At 41.6% G+C, this 24615-nt stretch overlaps 2 protein-coding genes across 3 annotated transcripts in view; both read right to left on the minus strand.

The window, feature by feature from the left end:
• The window catches only part of mmp28 (matrix metallopeptidase 28), a 19546-nt gene extending 3074 nt beyond the window's left edge, over positions 1–16472 (minus strand). The window contains exons 1-7 of the mRNA XM_015018618.1: positions 16199–16472; positions 13592–13668; positions 13022–13209; positions 5379–5600; positions 4855–5100; positions 1356–1499; positions 1094–1261 (exon numbers count right to left, since the gene is read on the minus strand). Coding sequence (XP_014874104.1) covers positions 1094–1261; positions 1356–1499; positions 4855–5100; positions 5379–5600; positions 13022–13209; positions 13592–13668; positions 16199–16339 — 1186 coding nt within the window. The 5' untranslated portion in view covers positions 16340–16472. The remainder of the gene's footprint in view (positions 1–1093; positions 1262–1355; positions 1500–4854; positions 5101–5378; positions 5601–13021; positions 13210–13591; positions 13669–16198) is intronic.
• Positions 16473–17237: 765 nt separating this feature from the next.
• Positions 17238–23820, minus strand: taf15 (TAF15 RNA polymerase II, TATA box binding protein (TBP)-associated factor). 2 transcript variants are annotated; one of them, XM_015018610.1, is made up of 16 exons: positions 23670–23820; positions 22986–23010; positions 22737–22770; positions 22558–22648; positions 22373–22433; positions 22021–22286; positions 21740–21932; positions 19893–19927; positions 19306–19338; positions 19092–19201; positions 18835–18964; positions 18670–18762; positions 18517–18589; positions 18352–18440; positions 18099–18234; positions 17238–17608 (listed from the first exon to the last, which is right to left on the minus strand). In XM_015018610.1, the coding sequence occupies exons 1-16, from the start codon at positions 23677–23679 to the stop codon at positions 17569–17571; spliced, it is 1419 nt and encodes a 472-aa protein (XP_014874096.1). In that variant the 5' UTR covers positions 23680–23820; the 3' UTR covers positions 17238–17568. The 2 variants fall into 2 exon arrangements, with proteins under 2 accessions (XP_014874096.1, XP_014874097.1); XM_015018611.1 differs by lacking the exons at positions 19893–19927; positions 22737–22770; positions 22986–23010; positions 23670–23820 and having other exon boundaries at positions 22558–22647.
• Between the last annotated feature and the right edge of the window lie 795 nt (positions 23821–24615).

Genomic DNA, 24615 nt, shown 5'->3' on the forward strand with positions numbered 1-24615 from the left:
TTTTTTTTTTTTTTTTTTTTGTCATTATGTCACAAAAGAAAATCTTAAAAGTGTGGTGTGCATTTTTTATTTGTCCCATGTTCTCTGATAAACCTAAATAAAATGAAATACAACGACCTGGCCTCAGAAGTAAACTAATTAGCTAGCAGATCTACTCACGCAGACTATGTAATGTTTGCTTACATTAGTGAACACAAAAATATGGAACTCAAATGCGCACAGCAGAAAGGTCAGGGAGTAAATGTAAAAACAGGTTAAGGTTAGTAAGCAATAGACCAAACCTTGAATAGCTCAGTGCAATGTCTGATTCACCAGCTGAAAACAGAGCCGTCCACCTAAACGTGACGTGCTGAGACAGGAGATTATTAAGAAAAGAAGTAGCTGAAAGACTTTTGGTAACCCGGGTGTAGGAGCAAATATCAGAAGGAAGATTCTGCTGACCAAATCTCTCCAATTAATTGTTGAGGGAAAGCTATAAGAAGTCCTGTTAGCTAGTTAGCTACAAGTCTTAGGGGACACAGAAAACATAAGAAAGAGGGTTTAATAATAATAAAAAAAAAGCACAAAAATGCTCTTCAGATTTTTATTTCTGAAAATATTTTGTGCTTCTTAGTTTTGGTCCCTCACCCAAAATCCCAATGTATATCCTGATACTAAATGGTTCGTGGAGTATGACTGCTTTTACAAGGCACCACTGTAGATGACTTCTGGCCATGGAGGCTGTTTGGGGTACAGTATTAAACAGAAATACAATGTACCACATAACAGCTTGAATTAGACTTTGAGAGAGCTTTAATAGAAAACTTATTTGCATGCAGCAGATGAGAGGACACTGATGAGACAAGTCTTTGGCACGCTGCGGGACACTTACGGAGCTTCAAACGATTCATTAGCCTTCAGCACAAAGAAGACGCTAATTAAAATCCACGGCTGACGCTCCAGAACAGCATGCTCTTTAAATAGCATTTCGCTCCATAAATGACCCCATCGGAATCTATTTTTGGGACGTGTACGGTGTACCACGACATATGTGGTGGCAGTCAGCGGGTTAGGTGAAGCGTGGGTCCAATTAATGAGCTCAGTGAAGCGGCACCTTTGAAAAAATACCACTTGGAGTCCAGAGGGGAAAAGGCAGCAGCTTCTATCGCCCGAGGGAGGCCAGGCCAGCGCTGGCGGAGGAGGAGCGGGTCGCTCACGCTGCCTTCGGGCGATACCGTCCAGAACCGGCTGCCCCGGAACACCAGCACCGTCTGCTTCTCATCTAGACGCACGTAATGGCAAGAAATAAAGCATTTTACATTAAAACAAACACAAAATCCAGTACCTTTTTGCGCAATATTTCATCTGGACCTCACCCACAGTGATGGCATCAAAGATCCCCTGGCAGTACAGAGGCAGTCCTAGGTTCTGGTTCTGGAGCTCGGTGAACTCCCACTCCTGCAGCGCGGCGTGTAATACCTGTCCAGGCAACCTGACCGGGAGATTACCCAACGGTTTCCCTGAAAGCAGAAGCAAAGCCACCCGTCGGTCAAAGCGAAGGCGTCAGACAGGACCGGAGGAATCCGTCTGATGCCGCTTTAATGACTGCGCTGAAAAAAATTCTCAGGACTCTTTGGGTTTGTCTCATTTCCCCTCTGTGTTAGACGCAATTAAAAGGGTTTTATAAATCAGACGCTATGGGAGATTAAACATGCAGTATATCCAAGTGGGAGACTAGGAGAATGCTAACATTTAAATTGTTCCTTACAGGATGTGGTGAAGTCGATGTAAACCGATGGATCACGTCGGTACAGCGCAGGAAATAAACACAAGACTTTAGATAAAGCACACAGTGGAATCCTGAACAAATCAGTTTCAGTGTAACACTGAAAGGTCGTCCATCCACAGATCTTTAGGCTTTAGCACTTTATAATAGATGCATGCCCTGCAGATGAAGGCATTCAGAACAAAACGAACAGAACAAGGCCACAAGTAAACAATGGCTGCTTGAGCTTGATTATAGTCATTTTGTCGGCAAAGAGCTGGGCAAATATTTGCGTGAGAGTCGGATAAGATCAGCATCCCAATGAACTGGAGGAAGACTGCAGGAAAAATAGATAAATACACACCACAATGGATGGCAGGAGAGAGATAAGGTCTGGAAGTCTGACTTCGCTCAAACATAAAAACGCTCTCATAGACGAAATGTTTTCAAAAACTTTCCCGGTGAAATCATTTTCCAAACTGTTTATTATTTCCTCCCCGCCCCCCTCTTAAAAAAAATCACTCTTTGTTTTAGATGTTTGGATGTCAAGATGTATATCAAATTGTTGAGGAAGTTTCCCAACTCTTGAAGAATGTTGCGCCATGAGAAGACACAGCTAGCGTTTGTGGACAGTTGCATGATGTGTTCACTGACGCTGGGTTATCTTACTGATTCTGAGCCCCAAATAGAATAATTTTAATTCTGAACAGGCAAGAGACTGAATAACTTTACAATTAAAGGCACCTGTAAGAACTACATTAGTATTTTGTTAACTATGAACATAAGTTGTTTCTAATGAGAGGCCCTATCAACATTTTTACAGTCCTATTTGAATAAAATATGTTCAAAGGAACAATTTATTAATTGCATTCCAGGTTAAGAAGACCTTATCAATGCTGACTGATTCATTCTGCCGTGAACATGCTTCTCCTGGACCTGCAGGACAGCAGCAAGTCAGAGCAGCAGGAGAGGTTCTCTCACAAACACGATTACGTCTGGCTGAAGGTTTTTCCGCAGCGCCAGCAGTCCTGCCTGTATCCGTGTGAGAAGCTGCTTGACATTTACGTGGGAGCAGCTGCAGAAATTACAGCCACAGGGTAGAAATTACACACAGTGTGTGTGTGTGTGTGTGGAGCGGGGCGGGGGGGAATCCAGCTGCAGTTTGCTAAGCTACACCTGAGTGGCAAACAATAAAACTTATTAGGAAACAAAAAGGCAGCAAAATTGTAAAGACTAATCAATGTATTTTGCAGATTTTTGAATAAGATCGGGCGAGGGACGCTTCTGAATCTAATTCGAGAAGCCGAGAACAAAATGTGTCCAGAGGCCAAGCAGATGGGACTTCTTGGATAAGTTGGAAGGGAGGCATCCAGAGACGGCCTGCCTGCCTGCAAGCTTCTCCTGAGCCCAGTCTCAAGTTCAGAGCTGCATTACACAAATGATTGTGAGACTGTCCTGCAGGCACGAAGGCATTCCTGCAGAGTGCAGCTGCTGTGCACCTGAGGCTCAGGGTCAAAGCAGAGAAAGATCTCACAGATTCAAGAGCAACACCTTATCACTGAGGCGACCAAGGAACTGTTTGGTGTGAAAAGACGCGATGATGTGTTCTTGTTTTGTTTTGTTTTTTCCCCAAATGTTGCAGCGAATCCATTTTCCAAGAAGGTGGAAAAGAAACAACAATGCAGAACGACGCATGTGGAAACCTGCCTTTGCGCATGCCAGGAGTTACGGCACACTCCCTGGAAACAAAAAAAAAAAAAAAACTGTTGTACAGACACACGCACAATCACGAGGAGATGCTCCTACAGCAGCCGTCTATCACAACAGAGCTGACAGAAACGCTGGGAGACACAAACAGGCCTCTGAGTGTGTTACATGAAGCTCGTAGCATTAAATCTGCGTAAGAGAGGTCAGAGAGCGAACCCCATCCTGCTACGAAGATAAACTCAGCACAGAGAGGGGATGTTGTGGTTTGGATTAGAAGCTGTTCCCAAGTTTGCCAGGAATTCAGAGAAACTTGCAGATTGCAGAAAGTCCTCTGCTCTTCGCACCAGGCCTCTCGGTTGAAGCGTCGAAGCTGTGAGGTTGATTACACAAAGGCTCTGAATGTGTACACTCAATCACCATGAGCCAAACAGAAGTCAGCTTTCGACCATTTCTCATTTTCAACCCATTTGCGAAAACAAGCCCAAAGTGAAGTGCCGTCCGTAAATATGCCGCTTCTGCTCACACCTGTTTGGCTCCTCTCTATATCCCCGTTATGGAGTCACGATACAACGTGCAGCTTTGATAATATCTAAAAACACAAAAGAGTGCGCAAAGTTGAACTTTAAGTCTAACTTGAGCTCAAGTATATTGCTGTGCGTAAAGTTGGGATCGTTGTCACTGGGATCACTGATGATGAAACGCCAAGTTGTGTCCAAGTTTCAACCATCCAGTTCAAGTAGAAGAAGAAGAAGCTTTATTTATATAGCACTTTTTCAGCAACAAGGCAGCTTAAAGTGCTTCAAGGTTTTTTACATTAAGGTCTTAAAGGGGCCCCATTAAGAGCCCTTTAAAACCAAACAACTTTATAATAAATTCCAGCAATTTGTCCACAGAAAGTGGACCTTTTCTGTATCCAAGGATACACAAAGAGCTTGTTTTCTATTGCTAGGAGACATTTGTCATATATTATTTATCTACTTATTTTGGAATATATGTATGTGTGTATAAATGTGTTGAAAACACACACTAAATTCAAACTTTTGTACCATTACTGTACAGCATACAGTCATTGCGAGGATTTATAGTGTACAGTCATTCCCCTCTGAACAAAAAAAAAAAAGACCCGAAAAGGACATTTACATCTAGAATGAATGGACGTAAACCTCTGACATCTGTATGCAGCCAGTCGCTGTCTGACCTTTTCTTGCCTGGTCTGATCCTGATTTAATGAGTGGCATTACAAAAGGATTATTTTACACCAGGGTCTCCTCAAAGACAGTCTGCTTTCATAACCATTATGGGTTCCATCCTTTGTTATGTCCTTGAAGCCAGACAGATTTGTCATTCGGACATTGAATCCGCGCCCAGCCCACCGTCGCGTCGCAGAGCGAACATGTTCTCACCGTACAGCTGCTGCACTGCAAGGATGTCGTCCCAGCTCAGGACCAGGCGGCGGCCCAGCTTCCTGTAGTACGGCGACATCAGAGCGTGCCGCACAGGGGAGTGCTCCAGGCCCAGAGTGTGTCCGATCTCATGGGCGGTCACCATGAACAAGTTGTGGCCCTTGTGTCCATTCAGCGTCCATCTCTCCGCCATGTCGAAGTGGGCTTCCCCTCTGCGAGGCAGGAAGGCGTGAGCCAACGTCCCACCTGAATGTCAGACATGAGACGGTTGCATATTTTACCGTGTTACAGCCGTCTGCTGCACCTGCACAGACCGGTTCGTGTCCGACCGGTGCTGCAAACTGTTATCGTGCAATTAGCTTAAGATTAACAAGGGAACAACAGTAAATTTATTAAACAGTAATTCATTTACTGTTTAAATTTATTAAACAGTAAATGTAATAAATGTACTGTTATTAAAACATAATAACAGTACATTTGAAATCAAAGTGCCATATTCGTTTTGTTCAGGCTGTGACTCCGACCTGGTCCGTCAAAGGCATTACTGGCCCCGTCGTTGTGGTCCCCCTCATAAAAAGCCAGCCGAATGTCTGCGGGGCCCTCGGGGGCCTCCCTGAACACCAGGTCAGACACGTTACTCCAAAGCTGGAAAGCAGTTCGCACGGCCAGCCGGACGGAGCCCAGAGACAGGTGGCGCGGCCAGTTGACTATCTGGTAGGTCAGCTGTCGCTTGTACCACTTCTCAGCTGAAAAACAAACCGAAGAGCAACAGACAGATGTAAATGATGGGTTGATGCAGGCAGTCATGTTAAGTATAATTTGGCAAAATGATAGCAATGTGATTATTATTGAAAATGCAATTGAAAATACATCAACCAGCTCTAGTGGTATGCGTACGTTACCGTGGTGACGGAGATGAATAGTCTGAAAGGAGTTAAATGCTAAGTGAGACCTGTAGAGTCTAAGGCGTAGCGCTTGTATTGCTATTCCACCAGCTGGCTTTCCAGTTTACTGTGCCAAAAATATTTTCTCTCCTGAGAGGAAATTACTGTAATATCATTGTGACTGGATGATGAGTGGGATTCAGTAGTTTGGAAACAGCCTTACAAGTCTTTCCAGGTTCATGTGAAATTGCTCCTGATGTATTTCCCTCTTGACACATGTATGCTTCAGAACAGCAGACAGTCAAAATGTTCACAGAGCCAGTCAAATTTGCTGATGATCATCTAATCAGATGCCTTTGATTAACAGCACTTGGCTGCTTCTTTTTCTCTTAAATGAAGTTTAGGCAGGTATGGTGTACTTATTTCCCCCCAGGACTGTTTTGACATTAATGGAAATATCACTTTCCTCTGGTTTTATGCCAAATTATTGTAGGTTTAGTCTTTTTTTTTTAAATGGAAAGTACTTTCGGGAATATGTCAAATGGTAAATAAATAAATAAATAAATAAATAAATAAATAAATAAATAAATCTGCATCTAACTGCATAGAAGAGTAAGTGATCTACTGAGTGAAACAAACATGTTATAATATAGAAAAATCACCAGAATCCAAAACAAATATTATGACTCTTTGTATATGTTTTCTTATTAATATAAAGTTACATTAGCCAAGTTCTATTGAAGTCTTAATAAATTCACAGGTTTTAACATATTTATAATAATCTTACGGACATATTCAAGGATTGTGAAAGTGCTTTCCTTAAGGGCTTTTCTCCCGTCCCCAAGTTTCTCTATTGTATAACAATCCAGTATGAATCTTCAGGAAACGTTTCCTGGAGGTTCCCTGAAGGTGGCCGCCTGCTGTCGTTCTTCAATTAAACATTCATTTGTCAGGCTCCTATTTGAAGAAGATGAACAGGCTGTGTGAAAATCACAGGATGTGTTACCCGTGTCAGCTTCCAGCTGAGCAAACGATCAAAGTCCTGGCTCGACCGAACGTTTGACCTCAACACGAGTCTGCGGCTTCTGCGCTTGGACTTAATTACACGTGTCGCTGGCTTCTCACATTTGTTCAGTGACAGAAAAATACGGGGCGAAATGAAAGCAATCTTTAATTTGCTTGCAGTCTAATCTGTTGCGTCCACACAATTACACGACGTAGCTGTGCGGAGTCTGAGCCGATACAAGAGCAAACACTCATTAGGTAATATGAGTGTTTCAGGAGATGCAGCTGCTGGTTTACTCAGAGGAAGGAGGGAAGCATCTTCACAGACGTACACCTGTTCAACGGCTTGTTAACCAGAAATGGGAGATCAGTCAAACAGGTGGCGGCAACTCGCTGCGTTGCGGCATCTGGATGTGGAGGAGTCAACTTGCTAAGGCTTGAGCCAAGCAACAGAATGAGAAATTTAAGAATGAGATCAATCGACACCAAATCTGCAAACAATGTTTCTGACGCTTTGTTGAATCTCTGCCTAGAAGACCTGAGGCAGCTCTGAAAGGTCAAAGAAGGCCCAACACAGTATTGTTAATCCTTTTAATACCCGCCTCATGCATTTCACCCTACAGTCCCAAGATTATCCTATTGGAGTTTTCTTGTTAAATACAAGTGATGTTGTTCCAAAGCTTTCAGCGGAAAGTCTGAGAGAGAGACATCACCTGAATGTAACAGCATGTAAACCCTGCAGCAAGGCGAACACTTTCTGAAACTGAGCAAAAGGCAGTTTCAACTAAATCTGCTGCAAATTTGCACTTCAGATCGTAGCAGGCATTAAGGTCTCGCACACACTTTCTGAAGCGGTCATTTGTCTATAAATTGGCATCCTGAATCACGCATGTTTACGCTTGTCAAAATATGTTTAAATGCAGGTGGGAAACTGTTGCTTATGCAAACAGTCTCCTAAGCCCTGCAGAAAGCTTTGTTTGAGCCACGCTTAATGTCATTTGCACATTTTCTGAAACAATGCGCAGCAGAAAGGGGATGCAGGTGACCCGCAAGAGTTAAATGAGTATTGCACTCTGCAAATTGCAGAGAGGCCCAAACAACACCCCGGAGACTGGAAAATATCTGGATATCTAGACCCATTAAGGCATGGGTTTGGCAGTGACATCAGTTTGTGTTTCCTTGTGAGTAAACACACAAACAGAGGCTTGTGTCTTAGCAGCAACATGACTGCAACATGTGTTGGATTGCAGATATTTTGAGTCTTAAAACTATTCAACAGGAGAACTAGAAGTACCCAGGAATGGCTTGTAAAAGTGATGCTAGATGTTAAAAGAAGGGAATTGTTTCTTTTAGAGGTGCTATTGTGGCCCATGTGTTCTCCAGTAAAAAAAAATCAAAGAGGAAAAACTCCACATTTTCAGTCTCTTTTCTAAGTTCTCAAAAGAGCGACTTGCATTCAGGCTGCAGCCAGACGGCATGCGCCGGCCTGCATCCTGAGCTTGGACTCCTCACCGTCCCAGACCTCCACAGCACAACGGGTCCCCCGAGAACTTTGGACGAGCCAGGAAGTCCGACACACAAAACATTCCAAGACTTCCCTTATGGAAGCAATTACCAGGGTGCCCCCTATGGCTGAGATACAGAAGGGAGCGAGATCTTCTGATAGCCGAAGTTATTGTTGTTATTGTGATGGAGTAGAGGGAGTTTGGCTTGCAAGCAGCGTTAAGAAACAAGATTTCTCTGACTGCAAGGTCAAACTGTTCCGACTCCGAGGTCACATCAGGAGGGTGTTTTGTCTGGGCACCGAGAGTTGATCATATGTGAGAACTCCAGCAACACTTTAGTAAGAGACCGATGCATATTTAGGCAAAAAAAAAGACAAAAAGTTGTTTCTAAAGTGTAGCTGGAGTCTTCATGTTACCAACATTTTTATCCCTTTTTTGTGCACATTTGACGGTTGTGCCCGAAAACATTTGCTTTTTAATGCAACATTTGATATACCAAGTTTCTTGTCGTTAATAGATTCGTCCAGTTAGATGGAGTCCTGCCACAGGAGAAGCTCACAAGTGCTGGAGGGATCATCTTAACAGACAAGAAAACAAAATTATCAAAATATGCATTTATTACCACTGATATAATCAACGCAAAACACGATACCTATTCGATAGTGAAATATAAAGACATAAGGGATGACCCGGGACTTTTGCACAGGACTACATATCGTTCAGTCCACGTCGTTAAGGACACACCTCTGAATAACATACACACACCTACTGTGCTTTCATCGCTCGTGAGCCAGGTGGAATGTGAGTTCTGTAAATATTCAACATTCCTCAGGCTGAGGTTTGCTCTTTAATTTCCTGGAAGCTGGGAGCCAGCAGCCATGTTCCTTCTTGACAAGATCACACCGCAGCAGAGAGGATCCGCTTCATCTTAGTGCTAATGCAGCTGTCAGCTTCATCTGACAGTGTCTGCAGCAGAAGACAAATCCTTGTTGTTCAAATATCGACTTCAAATACCAAAAGCAAATGTATTTTCTTGGTATTTTTGTCATCAACAGTATATATGTGATTATTTCCCATAGTTGTACATGTTTGCAGACATATCGTGCAGGCAAAGTGAGAGTGTGAAAAGGCGCCATGTTCAGAGGCTTTGAAAAAGCTTAAGTCAGAAAGTTTAATTTTCTAAGATAAGGATCAAGTGTTCTTCAAAAACAATTGCTCTTTGATAACATATATTATAGTATTTTTGAGTCACAAAGAAGCAGTACACAGACTTATCTGTCTGGCTCAAGCTATGAAAAACGGTGTCCTGAAAAACTCCATTATTTAACTAATCGTTTCCATAAAGTGAGACTTTTAGCTGCTTCCATTCACTTTTTTTTTTTTACCATCAAATCAGAGTTACTGAGATGAACAGGACTTAAATATACGTCAGGGTGAAACTGTCATAACAACCAGAGCAGAAATTGCATCCGAGTAAGAAATCATATCATGAATGCTGTCAGACTTGATTTTTGTAATAATTTAGTCATAAGTGGACATGATGCCACAGACTTCCTTATCCTCACTGGACAAATCAACATAGGAATTTTCACCCCATGCACTCATATTTGAACTGCAGACTCTGCTATCAGTTCTCTAATGATACAGATTGTATTCCAATCAAATCTCATAATTCAGGGCTGTAACTGTAACCATATCACTCTGCGGAAACGCTGGCCGGCTTTTTTTATATGCATTTCTCACCATGCAATATGACATTTCCATTGTGATACTGCATGATGATGATCTTGACTCTTAGCGTAAGCCAAGATCAGTTAATAAAAACGCTGTCTCCGAGAGGTTTAACCTGAAGGTGTGAGGGAATCTGCGATGCATTATGTCTCAGGCTAAAACAGAAACACTCTGATGGCGTCCAAAACAGCGAGATACGAGCCTGTTCCGCCTGTATGATTTGGGCCCTCTAATGGGCGACCAGTTCAGCAAACAACACAATGCAGTCTCTGAGTTGCGGACGTGTTTACCAGAGGGAACACTTCAGGTACTGACATGAAGAAGCAGCAGCAAACATCGGCTGCCACTGCAGCGACTGCATTCCCCAAACATTAACTAACGCTGCCAGGGACATGGAGGCATGCAGAGGCTTTGCACCTCATCGGGACGGAGGCGCGAGCAGCCAGAGAGGGACGTAGGTTGGAAAGCGACGTTTTGCTTCTGGGATGCTGAAAATTTGAATTCACAGACAGATGAAGGTCAGATACAGATTGAGCCAGATAGTGAGGGGGGAGGAGAGGGAGGGTTGCCTGAGAAGAAAACTGCAGCAGTTATTTCTTGAGTTTGTGTTCGGCTATCGCATTTCCATCAGCTGGATATAAATTACACCCTTTACTACCACATGAAGATTTTCTCTAAATCACCCCAAACTGAGAGAGTGGGAGAGCCTGAGCTCAATTACTAAAAAAAAAAAAAAAAAGAAGAAGTTTGGCAGAGCTCGGCTGCACTCTTTAGACATCGATAAACACAGCAGCAGGAAATTGTGATAATAATCTGTCATTGGTCACAGCGAGAGAAGGCAGTTAGAGAGCGCAGCTTACAATATCAGTGAGGAGCGTTCATCCACTCATCATACAGAATAATGTACAATTAACCTGGGGCTTTTAAAGACTCATTTGAAATGCTCTCTGCAGCGCAGAACCACTGTGAAACAAAAAAAAAAACCTTCAGTCATTCCTAAAATAATGTGTGCAGAAGTTTATATTTATTGTGGATTTTGTGTATTCCAAACAGGGCAGGGATTACTGTCAGCAGTTATGGCTCAGGTATTCATATTCACTCCCAGTAATTAGTGGATAAATGCCCCGTTCAAAGGTGCAATTTAACCAAAACACACAATGTGGACAACAACAAGCTTCTGGGATCATTTAACGACTCCTCTTGTCATTAGTGGTGGAGATTATTTAAATTAGGTGGTTTCTTGACAGACTTTTAATCGCAGCCCAACATTTGAGTTGAGGTTGGTGCCGACCTTGAAGCAAAATGTTAGTCTTTCATTATCCACCTCAAAGCTGGCTTAATGTGTGTTTGGAATCGTTTTCCAGTTGCGGTTCATTCGAGGTGAAGTTGAGCTAGTTATAGGTAGTCCTCCATCTTTATTCTCCCATCTGTTCAAGCAATGCAGCAGTCCCACTGCTAGCGTTGCAGCATGATACTTGCCACTACCATGCAGTATCGTGCATGATACTGCATGGTACATGCACACACATTTTTTGTATTTTAGCTGCATATTTATCTCGTCTGCCCATAAAATCTTCCTTCAGAAAACATTTTTTTTCTCATCCGTGTGGAAGGCTGCGAACTTGCATGGAACTTGAAAGCGTCAATTTCAGAGGAAGTGAACCTTTATGTAATTGAACCTGACATAACGGTTCACTGATATCAGCCTTTATGTCAGTGATGAAGAAAATGTTGATAGTGGTCTGGTGTTTTAGTTGTTTTCAGTTTATTATAGACTGAAAACCAATTATAGACCTGAACCGGGTTCAGGTCTATAATTGGTCCCCCCGTTAACATTATCATTCATTTTCCTTTCATCTGTAGATGCAACAAAATGAACATTTAGATGTTTAAATGGATAAATTCAGCTTTTGGAATAACTTTCCTAAAGTATCCCCTTAGACCCTGCTGAAAGCAAATAAAATACTGAAAGTCCGGTCTTTGCCAGAAAGCAACCGTTTCAAATTAACGTCACCGTTACTGATAAGAAGAGAGATCCCACACCCAAGCAGAATTTTACCAGAACCACTCTGAAGGTAAAAACGTGTAAGTTGTCAATCTGCAACTTGCTAAGGAAAATTAAGCAAAGATATTACTGGAGGTATTTCACCCTGGAGCTAAGAATGCTGCTGTTTGAAAAACCTTGCATTTCTCAAAAATCACAGAAACACTGATCAAACAGGGTTAATGACTCCTTGAAGGAAGCAATCTTTAGACTTTCCCAGGATAGAGAAAATGGCTGAACAACTCTGTTTCCAAAACAAGGTGAGACAGCAGATTAAATGTAAATAAAAGCAGGATTTCACTCTTTTTTTCTGAAGAGTTCCATGTTGCAGATTTGAAGTTAAGAACAAGCTTCGATGGCTGTGACAGAATCAGATTTACCCCTATGAGCCATTATCTGTTGTCTTTTAACAAATCTGTGAAAATGACTTATGTGTAATATCTGATGAAACATTCAAATTCTATTAAAAAAAAAAGTTGCAAAACTCTATGCACAATCTTCACTGCTAAAAAGCTTTTTTTTAAAATCAAATCAGTTATCATGAGAGTCAGGAGATGTTGCAGCACTTTCGACAGCATGAAACAATTTTTCAGGTCCTTTCTTGTTTTGAAACCTCAATTGAGCATATAGTTTAAAAAAATGTTTGACAGATTAAGATGAATATTAGCAGTAAGTGAATAACTGCTGTGTTTTGCTGAAAATATTTTACAAACAACAAATCATCTGAAGTGGCATGATTGCTGCTAAACCGCCAGAAGCTTTTCAGTCGGTATCAGACATTCCAGCGTCTTTATTTACAACCCTCAGCTCTGCTTGGTGCTTTATTAAGGTGGGACCTCCCAGTTAACTGTTGGTCTGTCTAAGACCAAAAAAGGACACACGCACTCACACAACACCTCCAGAGGACAGCTCTTTATCTTCTCAGATATTCTACATAAACATGCCTCTAATTCTTCACCAGCGTCACATCTCGAAGGTCTGAAGGTTTCACGAATTACCTTGGTCTGCAGAGCGCCTCCTACGGTGCTGCAGTTGTCTTTTCCCAGTAAAGATGACATTCACCCTCTGGGCCCAGACCTGCTGGCTGCCCTCGTCTGACACCCCACAGCGGGGCTCTGCCATCTGCCTCAGGGTGGCGCTGTCAAGTTGCCCTGTGATGGGGAGACGGGAGAGCCACTGGTACTCTCTGCAGAGAGAGGAAACCACTTCTCAGTGTTGGAAATGCAATCAGGAGGCCCATCAGTGTGCAAGTCACAAAGCAAATCTATAAGCTGTCGTGGTGGGCAAAGCTTTCTACTCTGCTCTCGGTTAGCAACACAGAGAGGTTCGTAGCATTCCTGAATGGCTCAGAGAGGGTTCGGGACATGATTCCAGTCCAGACATGGGGGGGGGGAGGTGTTTTATGGTCCCGTGGTGTCGTACAGCCCTGAGGCCAGTCCCACTCCAGGTTAACCCTCACCCTGATGAGGAGCACCAAACACGAGCAGCGGCTCCAACAAAATGACAAACTCTCAGGTCTACTCTGCGATTCCTACACTCGTTAGAGACCCAACTTTAACGTCACTCACCTGACGGCTGATTGCACTTCAACTGCATTGTGAATCTGATGCTCATGATGGAGATATCCATACTTCTCCAGAAAATCCTGCAAAGGCAGAAACAATTATTCTGCTTGCCAATGTAATTATTAATGATGTTTTTCGTTTGTACCTGAAGTAAATTAATAAGAATATACATTATGATAGGCATGTGATCGATGTCAATACATAATACGTGTGATAGAATATTCAATACTTTCACATGACTCCAATCCAGAACATCAGAGCATTCTGGGAGATGTAGGCAGAGGAATGGTTTAGCTGCCTAATTATTTCACAAAGAAAACATGATTTGAAGTGGCATCATTCCTGTCTCTAACCATATTGAGAAGTTGGTTGGTGTCATCAACTAACTCGCTCTTGCTCTGGTTACCTAGCAACACCCTTTTGAGTAACTTGCCGGCAGCAGTTACGAGCACCGTTTCTCATAATTGCTGAAAAACAACGACATGGAGTGAAAACTGGATGTCTGGAAAGGCCATGACACCAGTTCGGCTGTGTTTCAGATGTTTAAAACAAAAAAACTAATCAATAATTATCGATATTGATTGATATGAAACTTTTATACCGTAATACGTTTTTCAGCCCTAAAAAGCACACACATTTTTTTGTTGTTGTTGTTGTTGATCTACAGTATATTAATTGATATCTTCATGAAAGGGACCACACATACACCTAAAAACCCCTGAGGTGTCCCTAAAATCCAGAGGTATTATTTGGAAAGTATTTCCTCCAAACATGGAACTCAAGAGGAGCTCCAGAGTTTAACACAAAAGGAAACATGTTTCAAATGACGCCACGGGGAACAAGACAACAGATGTTGCATGCGGGTTTATGATTGACCATAATTTGATAGCTATAGGTGCATGCAGGAGATTTCATGTTCAGACAACGGCAGCCGCGACAGTGATTACAGATGTACAGGAGCTGGAGGAGGAAATGAGAATCGGGGAATATGACACATAAACCAGGAGTGTGAAAGCTTCTTTGTTCCACATGAGACACAAAAATGTCAGGAGGTTTTGCTCAGAGATGAGAGTGAGATTAGGTCTGCTGCTCATGTGTCTATAAGCAGAGTGATGCAAATGAAATCAGTCTGTCATATCACTTTATTACACTCACCGTCAATTCTGGGACGAAAGATTGACATTGATGAAAAGCAATATCTGAAATTCTGTCCGTAGCCGAAGTGCGTTTAAACTGAAAAGCAGTGTGTGTCTTACGACTTAATGATTTTATTGGTATAATTTACTTACCATTTGTCTCATCATAATTACAAATTTCCATGGATTTTTATTAGATTTTCTGTGATCGACCAACACAAACTGGTGCACAACTGTCGGTAAAAAATGCAAAATTGTATTTATATGCATACGTATACAAATATAATACTAGTGTATCCATTTGTATTCAGCTTTTCACATCTGCATTTTGCTGCAATTCAAGCAACAAGTCTGTTGGGGTGTCCTTTGTGTATATCATTTTTTTTAAGTCTTGCCACAGGTTCTCTATAGGATTTAGGTCTTGACTTTGAGTCATTCAGCCAGTGTGTGCTTCAGTCTCCGTTTTTCTGTCATAAAAGGTGCTATAAATGGTTTTATTGACTGATTAATTTGTCTATTCACCTCTTGGTATATTGCTAATTTTGCAAGAAATCTAGTACACATGAACAAAAGTTGTTGCATGCAACAATGCTCTTTATGTTTCTAAGGGAGTCTGAATTTTAACTTCATGCCATGTTCTGATGTTGTTCTAGACACTACAGCTGCAGCATACACAAATCCCTCTGAGTTGATACTTTACCAGACATTTAATGCAACATTCTAATTTAAAGCAACAAATAAGTATGTAGTAAAGTATGTCATGCTCTCTGCTAGGCATAGTGAAGGATCTGTGATGCTGTGGGCTTGTTTGTCTTCCAAAACGTATGCAAACCTTGATAGAGTCAAACAATTTTCAATAAAAAAAAGCTGATGTATTCTGCCAGTAAGCTAATTATAGGTTGACACCGAGTCTTTCCTCTGAAAAAAGAAAAAAATCAAACCCAAATTGTAAAATAAACAGAAATGGTTTGTCACACACAAAATCAACTGTTTTCCACAATTCCCAGACGTAAATCCTAAAGAAAACCTGTTGAGCAGAAAAAAAATTGTCCTACTGTCCGAAGAGACAAAGGAGAAAGCACCAAACCATAATTGTGCCATGTGAAATTTTGTTAAAAACATTGAATTTCTTCAACAAGTCACAAAAATTAGTCCAATAAAGGTTGGACTTTTCTGCATTTTTGAGTTTGTGCAAAGTTTTAAAGTTTTTTTTTTATTATTATTTTTACATGTAATAAATATGGTCAACCTTGTGTTCCTCCAGGAAGAAAATCACATTACACTATTCTGTTATTCATTACTCATGAGTTTCTGAAGTGAAATCCCATCCCCTCCTTAAGTAGATTTCAAATGTACAAGTTTTCCCCCTTAAACAAGTTAGATTTTTTAATTTTCCTATACAACGAATTTGCTTTCAGTAACCAAATGGCAACATTACACGGGTCATCGGGTGAGTGAGAGTTCAGTTCAGTACCTCTGGATCCAGGAGCAGCGGTGATCCCCGGGCGGTGTTGGCGGCCAGCAGCGCTGTCACCGCCAGGACCCAGAGCCTCATGTCCCGCCCGGAGGTCGGCGGCTCATGGCGGGATGAGCACACCGTCAGCACAGCGCGCATTTCTGCTCAACGCCCGCTGGTCTCCTCATGGTTAAATATGCTGTCAGTCCCAGAGAGCTCACACAGCTGATCTGCATCCCTGACAGCCGCTCTGAGCGCTGTGGGAGGAGGAGGTGGAAGAGCACCGCCCCTCTGATCGCTCAGGGCGAAATACCAGCGGGGCAAACAAACACACCGGTCGGCTGCTTTAAAAACGTGGACAGACCTCCGAATTCTTCATGTAAAAAATATATGATTTAATTTACAGCCTAAATTAAATCTAAAACTTTGAAAGCGTCAAATCTGACCGTAAAGAGGATTTTAGTACAAAAATAGTCTGATATAATACTTGGTTTGGGCTCCTCCTGCCTCTGCGCAGTTTGACTTGATCACCCTGAGGTGTTCAGCTCAGATTGTTTGGTCTGGTAAAACTATTAAGCTGATCAGCAGGAGAGAACATATTGTAAAACTTTCTGGTAGATATTTGCACCGACTTGATTCAAGTGGTCCAGATCATCCCAGACGGTGGGAATCTCAAGTGACACCCTGTGCCTCTCCACTTTCTCCAGACTGTCGCCTTGGTTTCAAAATAAAAATCCCAAACTTGACGTAGATCATGTCATGGACAAAGTGGGGAGTGGTTCTTAAGGCTGATTTCAGCTGCTGGCCCACACCTTAAAACCATCCAGAACTCTAAAATGGGTTTTTGCTTTAAATCCCTTCAGTTTTCCATGAATATGCTTGAGAACATTAAACAGATTCTTCCATACATTTGGTGTAAAACATCAAACTTCTGATTTATACTACCTTCACTGTTCAAATCACTTAACTTTGTTTATAGTTCATTTAGATGCACTTGAAAAGAGACTGAAAAACAACCAGATTTAATAAGATTTTTTTTAAAGAAGTCAGAAAGAACATAGGTAAAACATTTTATTCCATTCATACAAAAAAAAAGACAGTCTAGCTCAAACCATCTGCATCTACAGTCAAAGGGAACAAAAATGTACAGAAATAATAAAAAAAAAAAAAAAACGTGACAACATGCCAACAGTGCCAATCAGCCCCCAAACCTCTTCACATTAGCTCAATGCATCCCTCAATCACAGATGAACAGTAATACTTAGGATGAATAAGCTAAAAAAGACTAATGATGAGTTATTAACCCTCCCACAAGTGTTTCTCTACACTAGAACCCCTCCCCTCCCTCCAATGGCAAAGACGAGGGCTGGAATGGTGTCTTTCAACTCCTAGTATGGCCGGTCTCTTCTGTCGTCTCGTCGGTCACCCCTGAGGAGAAAGGACAGAGGATGTGCCATGAGCTGAATTCTTAAAAGGCCATTCACTCGTGTCATTGGACAAGCAGCAATTAAATAAAGGGAGACGTGATGTCAAGCTTGCATCCTGAATCTCAAGGATATTGTACGTCCTTCCACAGACGGTTTTACATCACTTTGTTTCTCCTAAACATAAATTAGAGCGTCCTTTAACAAGGTCATAGAGGGTAAACAAAAAAAGACAATGAAATTTAATTTCATGAAATCCATTCACAGTATGATATTACACTGTTTATACAAAGAAATACTTCATGAATGCATTTCCTCAGTTGATGCACATCAGGTGAAAAAGGATGACCAAATTCAGCAACAGCTTTTAAATTTCTTGTCTCCAGTCTTCAACCCGGCTATGCCATCTAGTGGCCACACAACAAAACTACATTCAGAAATAAAGCTGCTTTTAAGAGACTGATATCTTCAGTTGAACTCAATCTTTAACATACCTTCCTCCCATTTTGTAGCCGCCTCCGAAACCTCTATCGCCGCCTCCAAAGCCCCCACGGTCTCCGCCACGGAAACCCCCGCGGCCCCTGAAGCTTCCACCTCGGTCACCTCCAAATCCTCCTCTGCCACCACGATCTGCACATGGCAAACACAGGATGGTTTTGAACAAAGTAAAACATTTTGCTCTAAATAGTCACGTATGTTAAGTAAAACAGTTAAAACGTCTTTATATTTTGAGAAAAACAAACAAACCTCCTCCTCCGAATCCAGCATCTTCTGGTTTGGGTGCTCCACACTTGTTACACTCCTGCCGCCTTGCAAAGTTCATGTTTCCACAAGAGCTGTTGGTAGAAAATGTTACTTATTATCATCACATTCACCAGACGTACCCGTTATTTCTGTAATTAAAGAACTAACCTGTTAGGACACGGCCAGTCGCCTCCCTTTATGTCAAAGTTGGGTCCTCCTCCACCGCCACGACCTCTGAATCCTGACCAGACATAAACTCTGCTGGTCAACATTAAACCACCACTAGTAATGCTATTGCTACTCAAGCTGAACAGCACCCACCTCCTCGTCCACCTCTGAACCCTCCTCTTTGGGTGAACTCAGCTCTGCGAGTGGCAAATGAGACTTTGATGGGTTTGCCATTGAATTCCTTTCCTACAAGTCCAAGCACAACATGTAAGAAGAAGCTAAACAAGCCAAGACGCTCAAAGTAATCAGTGTCCTTACCATCAAACCAATCAATAGCAGCTTTAGCTGATGGAGGGTCGTCAAAGGACACAGTAGCTTCTCCCTTGGGTCGGCCAGTGGCCTTGTCAGAGTAGATATTGATCATCGGCTGACCGGTCTTCTTATTTACCTAAAAGACATAAACAGCATGGCCATAATCAGTGTTTTGCATCATGTAGTCCCAGTTACTGGCTTAATTAGGAGAATCTTTCAAATAATTTTCATAAAAGTGAGAGGCAGCTACACCAACTCTGTACCTTGATGATACCAATCTGCTTGAAGAAGTCTCCAACTTCTTGAACAGTCGCATCTTCTCCAAGTCCCTGTACGAAAATGGTGTTGTTGTCAGAGTTATCCTGATCCCCAGCTGTGAAGAAAATGAAAAGTGTCAGGAATACCCAAACACAGAGAGAAGCTAGACTGGGCAAATACTCATTAAATTAATCAAGATTTAAAGGGAGAAAAGCCCACCTGATTCATCCCTTGAGCCATAATCTCGAGAGCCTATGCAACAGAGAAGCGGATAGAACAACAACACGTTAGGAACAGAAGTTCTTCAACCCAGCCTGTGGAGTTTCACACAAACATCAGCCCTACCAAAGTTTAGTGATAACTTTAACAAAAATCCAGGTTTACAGCTGTACTGATGCGAGTTTTCGTACCGTTGCATCACCAATACCATTACCTTGCAACAAGAACAGAATTGCTCGTTTTCTTTGAGCTTATACCAGAAATGAAAACCACCAAAAATGTCTCCCGTTTAGGTTTACCCTTCTTGGTCCTTGGAACACCTTTTCATTTACAATCATCCCCGTCTTCATGCAGTATTACCATTATTTTACAACTCCAAGTTCTTTAACCAAGTTCTTTACCATATCTGAAGTCATTATTGAGAAATAGCATTAGGTGGAGTTCCTTGGGAATCTGGACATGAGAATGGTGGCATTCATTGAGATTTTTTTTTCCTTAAACCCCCTTTTCTGTTTTTTTTTTTTTTTTTTTTTCTAACTCAAGTTCTCTCCTCCCCCACCGACACAGTTCTGATGCTCGTCACTTACCACCGAAATTTTTGTAGCCACCATGGTCACCACCTCTGCAGAGGAAAAAATTGAAGATATGATGGCCTTTCCTTTGTTCCAACCGAGAGCTCAAAGCTCCCCTACATCCACACCAGTTTGCACTCCTGCCAGGGTGTGCGACTACAGTGGAAATGTCTCACACGATGAATGAGTTAGTCTTTGGCATTACAGATCAATACACAGATGACCAGGAAGTTCTGACTGAACATCCTGGCAGACGAGTGTAGACAATCACAGGTCAATGGGTCGCCATTTACAAACAATTTGCTCCTTTTGATTGACAAAACCAGATTGGATACCAAAAGCTGGAGAACCAGCTGAATTTGTTTCCAAATGAAGAGCCGGATTGGAGCGAAGGAGTGCAGTAACCAATGAGCAATCTTCAAGCGATTTCATTTTTTAAAGATCCGTTAACTGAGGTCCCAGTTTTAGTTCATTCACTCTCAATACCTGTAGTATAAAATGTAGATCCATGTTAACACAGTAAACAGGCTGACCATTGTCAAATACACAATACTTTAATGAATCTGGCTCAATGTGAAGTAGCTGATGATGAGTCTCCAGGTCTATGTAAAGAATATGACTGTTCTACCAAAAGCTTTTACCTGGTCTCCTTAATGCAGCATTACAACAAAGTAATCCTGTAAAATCATCAGGTATTAACATGTTTAGAATATCAGATTCACGTACAAGAGAATATTTGTCTATTGGCTACATCCCTCTTTGTAGTCTACCACGTAGCTTCATGCTACACTAAAAAAAAAAAAAAATCAATGATCAGATAATCTGAGCTAATAGATTTCCTAAATCTTGATGTGAAACTTTGAAATTTCATTAAATGAAAGAAATGTGAAAGAGGTTCTCAGGATAGAAGCTCAACTCTCCATTGGACTTGTTTTCGTTTTGTCAAAGAAACCGTGTCATTGTATCTCAGTTGATATTTATCACACATGGTGCCGCTTAAACAAGACAGACTTTTTGGTCTCAAAGACATTTTCACACAAGCTTGTCAGAAGTCCTACTGCCAGGTTCTGTATGAAGAAAAACTTGCAGCTTGTGGGCTAAAAAAAAAACCCCATTAGTGTTCCTCTGCATAATGTACTGCTCCCCCCTTTGTCGCCAAATAAAAATCAAAAGCATAGCATATGATGGACTGACAGGAGGCATACTATGAGGATCAAACTGGTAGATGGTGAAAGAGGCTACAAAACTGACTTCTTCAATTTAGATTTGGATTAGAAACAAATGGACAAGAATAAGACTGATTTGTCTCATCAAGTCGCAACAAATGGACAAAATCAGATGTTGCATCAAATGTTGCAACTTGCCAGCACTTACGAAAGAAAGAAAGAAAACAACAACAAAAAAAAGAAAAAGAAAAAACCTTTACAATACTTTATATCAGTATTGTCAACTGGTCAAAACCTCCTGTAACTTAAAATGTAGCATCTTCTTGCTCCTGTTTGGGTTCATGTCAGAACCTACTCTTTCATTAAATATGACCTTCACTGATCTGGTTGCCACTATGAACAGGCATCCATCATTTCACCTGAATAGATTCAACACAAGCACTTTACTGAATTACCTGTAGCATAAAGCAGATCATTGCGAAATGGGTCATTCGATGGATCATGAATAGACTCATGGAAAATTTAAATAAATATTACCAGAGCATGGGGGGTCTGGAGCACAAAGCTGATGTGATAGTTCAAATCCATCTACATGGATTGTTTTGTAGTTGAAAGGCAATGTGTTAAAACAACAACTTGTTACTCATTTACAAATACATAGAGATACCTGGGGGGTAGTGGCACTGTGCAACTTACCCCATACCAGCAGGTCCACCTCTGCCACCACGGTCGTAACCGCCACGGTCATAGCCCCCACGGTCATAGCCACCACTACGGTCGTAACTGCCACGATCGAAACCACCGCGGCCTCTGCCCCTGAAGCCGCCACCTCCTTCTGAGCGGTCTGCACCATCGCGGCCAAACCTTCCGCCCTGACCGCCACCTTCACCTGACAGAACAAAAGGGTGACACAGTGTAATCAAAGGAGGTTTAAAAACAAACAAACAATTCTGACTACAACTAAAATATGTCCATACCTTCACTCCATCTTCCATAGCCACTGCCACTGCCTCCACCTCCTTGGCTTTGGCTGCCATCATATCCACCACTGCTCTGTCCACCATAGGTGCTCTGCTGGCCATAGCTGGCACCGCCACTACTAGCTCCTTGCGCCTGTGCTCCGGCGTAGCCACCACTCTGTCCGCCGTAGGAGCTCTGCTGGCCATAGCCTGCACCTCCCTGACTCTGTCCACCGTAAGACGCAGCTGCTGGCTGGCCGTAAGAAGCCGACTTGTCGCCATACCTTTGTTTAAAGAAAGGAAGATGGTAAAACAGGCACCCAAGACTTAAATTAATGTTGCATCTGTAGAGTCAGTCCAATCAACTTACCCAGATGAGTCTTGACCATAGCTACTACCATAGCTTTGTTGCTGAGATTGACCATAACCTTCTGTCAAAACAAATAGAATAAGTCACATTTCAATTGAATTCTTAAGGTACTTTAGATAGATTAAGGGTTAGAAATATAAAGAGATTCCTGTTCTCCCAACACCTTTAACAATGAACTACATTACCTGAACCTTGCGGCGCTCCTTGTTGACCATAGCCTGGATAATTCTGTCCTCCATAGGAACCGGTGGCCCCACCATTTCCTTGTCCATAACCCTGTAATTAAGAGGCATGAGTTAAAATAAATATAACCAATAAAGTTGATATAAAATGGACTGATGGTCTGCTTTGGAAAATATTTTACCTGTCCGCTCTGCTGACCTCCATATGACCCATAGCTGCAAACAAAATACATTCAAATTCAGCTCATAAAAATGAGAAATTTTCTAAGATATTTCAACTAGTGAAAAAGAAACATGCCAACAGGCTGAAAAAGATTCTTGCTACAAAAATCCAAAGGAAATATTATGATTATTTATACTGCACAAAATTGCATTGTTTACATTTGGCGCATCTTCTTCTGAAACAATGTTTGGAGTGAGTATATAATTACCTCTGTGCGCCACCGTAGCCCGAATCTGAAATTAGAAAAAAAAAAAACATTGCTAAATTTACCCACAGCGTTTATTAAATAGCGCATCTTCACGCATTTAACCAAAAATGAGAGCAAAGTCAAAATGGGTCAATGAAGTAGGCCGGGCCCAGGCAAGCACGCAAGAAAATGGCGCCCTAATCAAGCCCCGGCTCAGACTACTTACTGGAAACAAAATTAATCCTTTTTAAAATATATTGATTTGGTGGACTTTGTGAAATGGCATATCCCTACAAGTCCCCCTATATATTAAGGTAGAGAATCACATAATAATAAAACAGCTTCTTTTTTTTTTTAATGGAAAAAAACAGTTTCGGTATAAACAATGACGCATTCAAGTTCGCTAGCAACAATCGGCTCGTTTCAGGTTGAATACTCGCAATAGGGCCATATAATATTTAAAAATGATTTCAACAAATACCAAGCCATTAAGATAAATGAATAATCTTTGATTAAGATAAATCTCCGATATAAGGAAGACAAAGCTACACAGAAGGCTGAATTAGCTTTTTAAACATCGGTTATTTTCCATGTAATAGACGGCACCGCTGGACGGCCTCGCGGCTCAAAAAGCCGCATTGCAATTTGACCTACTTTAAGAGAAAAACGGGCAAAAAAGATATCCAAGAACATATCTGCACTTACCAGTGGCCATTGTGTGCCGATATGTGTGCAGCTAATTTAAATAGAACAGATCTGTTTGCTGTTTTCAGATCGTTAAAAGCAGGAACTGACACAACACAGCTCCACTGAACCGAGCACGCTGCAGAACTTCCCTTTAGCTGCTCTGTCTGCTTCTTCGGCTGCGGCCAATCCACAGACCTCACATTCAAACATGACTCACAACATCGCCCCCTACTGTTTAAAAGCATTAAAGACAAGCCCTACATTACAAGAAAGAGAAAAAGATCCTTAATATATTCTCAGTATAGCATAGGCAAGTTCTTACATTTTGTCTGAGGCACCACGTGGAATACTAATGATATCAGTATTATGAAAATACTGATAAAGAAACACACCCAAACAGTTCAAACACCAGGAAGAAAGTAGGTGTCTCTACACTTGCAATAGTTTTCTACATTTTATGTTACTACAGCCACAATTGTGAATTGGGATTTTTATGCAACAGACCAACACAAAGTAGTGCAGGACTGGAGGAAAAAATAATAGTGTTGAAATGTTGCGTACATACAAGTGTAAACTTGTATGTATTCCATTCAGTGAACTCTGCAGAGTGACTTTTTCACTTAAGCGACAGCTGCAACACATCTAAAGACGTAATATCATTACCCTCTCATTGCAAATTAAATCAAGCTCAAATGTCAAATTTAATACAGATTTCCATTTGGGTTAAGGCATAGACTTTGATTAGGTCATTTTAATATATAAATATGATCCAAGCTAACCCATTCAATTGTAGAGCTGACTGTGAGGGTAAGAGTACCTCTCCTGCTGGAAGGTGAACTTTGGCCCCAGAGTCAAGTCTGAGTTAGGCTTTCTTCAGGGACTTCCCAGTGTTCATCTTACAAATTACACACATGTGGACTCCATTTTTTAAGTATGTGATCTGTGAAGGCTATTGCTTGCACTG

The sequence above is a fragment of the Poecilia latipinna genome, unplaced genomic scaffold (genome assembly GCF_001443285.1).
Source record: "Poecilia latipinna isolate Pla-1442-1.1 unplaced genomic scaffold, P_latipinna-1.0 Scaffold2296, whole genome shotgun sequence".
NCBI classification, from domain to species: Eukaryota; Metazoa; Chordata; class Actinopteri; order Cyprinodontiformes; family Poeciliidae; genus Poecilia; species Poecilia latipinna.